The following is a 4,514-nucleotide window of genomic DNA, read 5'->3' on the forward strand; positions in this document are numbered from 1 at the left end:
TCTTCACAAACATTGTAAAATATAACCATTTAATTTTCAATAGTCTGCATAAGCTTCTCAAAGACTCTTTATGTCCAAATCTCCATTTTTATAAGGTCATTTGACGGCAGAGATGTCAGATAAGTGCAGGAGTCACCCGCAACAATGAACGTGACGCCCTCTAGTGGTGCATTTTTGCATGCGCCAGACGAGCGCCAACACTGAACGTAAATTTCGTGCGACGGAAGTAGTTCTGTCTAAAAAGACTATTCTGGTTTCTGGCTGATTCATTGTAGCTCGCTGGTTTGGTCTGACTTTACGCTGAACAACATTCATCTAAACGCCTGAAACATCTGACAGCAGGTAAAAGCAGGTGTACACTGAAGACGCTCCGTAGAGACTTTTTAACAGCTTTGGGTACATGCGACGTTCACACAAAAGCTCGTTTTCTGTCGCTTAAGCCATGCAAGCTAAGTTAGCATGAGTTAGCTAACTGTAACATAACGCGAATGTGTTTAGCAACCAAGCTAATTTAGGTCTATGCTTTGTTTAATAATCACTTTTTACACCCTAAATATGACAACTTTCAGTATGGTTAAAAATAAAATGGCGTCTATGAATAGTTTAATATTCATTTGAGTGTTTACGTTTCAAGGCAGTGTGCAACTCGGCTACATCAGCCTAGCATTAGCTGTGTTATTTTGCTTTCTCATACTAAATTCTCTATCTCTGTTTTGTCACTTCATGAGAACAAAGCGAAAGTTTTCTGAAAAAAGGAAAAATCATAATATAAACACTCGGCCTTAATCACATTTTAAGTGTAATTCCTACCACAAACATCCAATTACGATATAAACAGAATCGCCTAATAATATTTATCAAGAGGAAAACGTAAATAGTTAATAACCCTCACTTTATTCTTGCTAAGCCATTTATTACTAACAGATCTTCAAAGCCTTTTCTTATCCATTTGTTTATTTCATTTTTAATAGTTTACAATATTTTAAACATATATTATTACATTAAAATGCGCTTTCATTAAAATATTTGCCGCTGGAGTTTAATGGTAAGACTCTGGGAATGTGTTCACAGATCTCAATATGGACCGGCTGCTGAGGCTTGGGGGTGGAATGCCAGGGCTTGGCCAGGTACATTTTAAATGTCCTTATATATAAAAGAAAACCAGTGAGCTTGATTGAGTTTTGTATTGTGAAGTTATTTCTCTGTGAATTTCAAGCTCAGACTGATGTAACTCATCTTCCCAGCCTTTTTTTTCCCCTCCCGTATTTCCTTGCACACAAACTTCAATGTAGTCGCAGAAATGTTATGGTGTGTAACAATGATTTATCCTTTGCTTCATCAGGGACCCCCCACAGATGCTCCTGCTGTGGACACTGCAGAACAGGTGTACATCTCCTCTCTGGCCCTGCTTAAGGTAATAAAATAACTCATCATCAGAGCTAACTCTGTCATATACCTGAAGCCCAACCCTTTCAAATCTTCTTTTTTTCTTTTTACTTTTTGCCGACCCTCCTCATCAGATGTTGAAGCACGGGCGTGCTGGTGTGCCAATGGAGGTCATGGGACTGATGCTGGGAGAATTTGTTGACGACTACACAGTGCGAGTGATCGATGTGTTTGCCATGCCTCAGTCAGGAACAGTACGTATCCCCTCTAAAATCAAGAATGCATGTTGTGGAGATTTTGTGTTTGTCAGAATAAAAGTGTGTTCTTACCTGAGCACAGACACACACACACACACACACATAGTTATTGCTGCACACTGAAGTTGGGGGAGAATTCTCTGTACACACAAATTTGTTGGAAAGCGGTTGCAACTTTTCTTAAAAATTTGAAGGGGAAAAACATCATTATATCTAAAAATAGCTAATATTGCAATCTTGCATGGTGCATTTCTCATATTGTTGCAACAGCTTTTCAGACACACCTGGACTCATAGGAGGTCCTGTAAAAACAATAAAACTGTCATCACTAGTTGCCTCAGTCGTATATTATTGCAATTAGGTTAATGAGCAGTAAGCATACCAGGCTGGAAAAAAAAACATTAATTCACCTAGGAGTGGTTTTGCAATTTCCAACATTGTTTTTTTTTAATTACTATTATTATTAAAGAATATCGCACAGTTTTATTTTTGCTTCCTCTCCAAATCTTCATTTATTCTCCTGATAACGCCATCGTTGAAGAATTGACCATTGTTGTGCCAGGGTTCAAAATTGCTGGTTCATTTTCATAAATTTCTAGTTTTCAAGTCGTTTGGAATCGTTAGTTCTCGTCGTCGTTGTTGTAGTTGTTCATTTTCACTAAGCAGTGTGTGTCTCACAGGGAGTGAGTGTAGAAGCTGTGGACCCCGTCTTCCAGGCTAAGATGCTGGACATGTTGAAGCAGACGGGCAGGTACGACTCAACAAGACCAGCATTTTGAATTTGTTAAAGAAGGGATCTCAAAGTCCCACACTTGTTTTTACAGAATTTACTTAAAAGCTAATTCAAGAAGGATTTTGTATATATATATATGTAATTTTTTTTTTTTTTAATTTTAAGAAAATCCAAACATTAAAAAGTTGTTGCTTGTTTTCTCCAGACCAGAGATGGTTGTAGGATGGTACCACAGTCACCCTGGTTTTGGCTGCTGGCTGTCGGGTGTGGACATCAACACACAGCAGAGCTTCGAGGCGCTGTCAGAGCGAGCCGTCGCCGTGGTAGTCGATCCCATTCAGAGCGTCAAAGGAAAGGTGGGCACTGGAACCCCCAAGTTAAATCACTCCATCAAAGTTTGAATTATTTAGGAAAACTGATTTTTTTTTTTTCTGCCACCGTGTCCTTCAGGTGGTTATTGATGCCTTCAGACTGATTAATGCCAACATGATGGTTCTGGGTCATGAACCGAGGCAAACCACATCCAACCTGGGTCATCTCAACAAGCCGTCAATCCAGGTAACTTTTACATTAGAATAAAAACGGGGACGATTTTAAAATTCCACGTTTAAACTTTTCTTTTTCTTGTGTTTTCCTGTGACCTTTCCTGATAGTCAGTATAAATCCGTATGTTTATTGTACTTAATAATCTGTTTTACTCTCTTTTAGGCCTTGATTCATGGACTTAACAGACACTATTACTCCATCACCATCAATTACAGAAAGAATGAGCTGGAGCAAAAGGTTTGAAGTTCATATTTTAAGACCCCCATCTAGCTTTATGTTTGTTTCTTGTGAAACGTGATTCATTCTATGAATCATTCTGTGAATTTTTCAGATGCTGCTGAACCTGCATAAAAAGAGCTGGATGGAGGGCCTGACTCTGCAGGACTACAGTGAGCACTGCAAGCTCAATGAGACGATCGTCAAAGAAATGCTGGAGCTGGCAAAGAACTACAATAAGGTAGAACCTGAACCCTGTCGGTTTACAACACGACAACGTTTGATTGAGCCTGTTAGAGGATGGCTCGCCATTTAGAAATATTTCTAACTAAATAAGAGGTCATTTTGATTTTAAAATATTGTTGTTCTAAATAAGTTAGTACCTTTTTTTTTTTTGGATGACACAGTAAAATAAGCTGGAAGGTGTTTTACTTGAAATAAAATAAACTGTTTTTACCTAAGGCTGTTGAAGAGGAAGATAAAATGACCCCGGAGCAGCTGGCTATCAAGAATGTTGGAAAACAGGTACTGATTTATTTCTTTTTTTCCCTCTTTTTTTTTTTCTTTTAAGCGTAAAAACCCCCCCAAAAATATCATTAATTTTAAAGCTGACTTATTGCTCATACGTCAACTTGCTCTCTTAGTAATGTTGCATGTTTATGGAGCTGATGAGTCCTGTTATAATATGCATTTAGTAAAAACATTATCATCATTATTTCTTCTCTCAGGATCCAAAGAGACACCTGGAGGAGCACGTAGATGTTTTAATGACCTCCAACATCGTTCAGTGCCTAGCCGCCATGCTGGACACCGTAGTTTTCCAGTGATGGATCCCTGTGTGTATAACTGTTAATATTACAACCATTGTTTTCTTTTATATAAAATAAATGTATGTATGAAATACTGCTTTGTCAATGTTTATTACTTCTGCCTTCCTAAGATTTTTGCAGGTTATTTTCTGACACTTATTTAATCAATCAATCACGAAATGTCAATAGTGCAAAAAAAAAAGTTAAACATACAGAGATATTAATATATTTTAAAAGAACAGACGATGTATTATTTCTGTTACATTTTGTGCAAGAAAATTGCAATCATAGGAAGAAGCATCTAAAGATTAATAAATGGTGAAAAACACAAAATGACCCCTTGACAAACCAATAAAACGTATCGCGTAGCTGAGGTGATGCAGTTTGCATGAAAGAGTTGAGGCATTTCTTCCAGAAGGCTCCAGACACTGTTAGGTGGAGGTGTTACGATTTTCCTGTACTGACTTTTTTGTTGTTGTTTAGCTTTATAAGCAATAATATATTAAGTTGTTTTTAATATCAACCAAACTGCATTGAGCCAAACTATTGCAGAAATATTTACGTCTC

General features: G+C 37.6%; 1 protein-coding gene across 1 annotated transcript; it reads left to right on the top strand.

Moving 5' to 3' along the window:
- Window positions 1-215: 215 nt before the first annotated feature.
- Window positions 216-4,041, top strand: psmd14 (proteasome 26S subunit, non-ATPase 14). Its single transcript, XM_015041205.1, has 11 exons — window positions 216-342; window positions 1,072-1,127; window positions 1,343-1,414; window positions 1,521-1,640; window positions 2,324-2,394; window positions 2,582-2,732; window positions 2,827-2,934; window positions 3,085-3,159; window positions 3,254-3,379; window positions 3,601-3,663; window positions 3,867-4,041. Exons 2-11 carry the CDS (start codon window positions 1,080-1,082, stop codon window positions 3,963-3,965), a joined length of 933 nt encoding a protein of 310 aa, XP_014896691.1. The 5' UTR covers window positions 216-342; window positions 1,072-1,079; the 3' UTR covers window positions 3,966-4,041.
- The last annotated feature ends 473 nt before the right edge of the window (window positions 4,042-4,514 follow it).

The sequence above is a fragment of the Poecilia latipinna genome, unplaced genomic scaffold (genome assembly GCF_001443285.1).
Source record: "Poecilia latipinna isolate Pla-1442-1.1 unplaced genomic scaffold, P_latipinna-1.0 Scaffold541, whole genome shotgun sequence".
Classification (NCBI taxonomy): domain Eukaryota; kingdom Metazoa; phylum Chordata; class Actinopteri; order Cyprinodontiformes; family Poeciliidae; genus Poecilia; species Poecilia latipinna.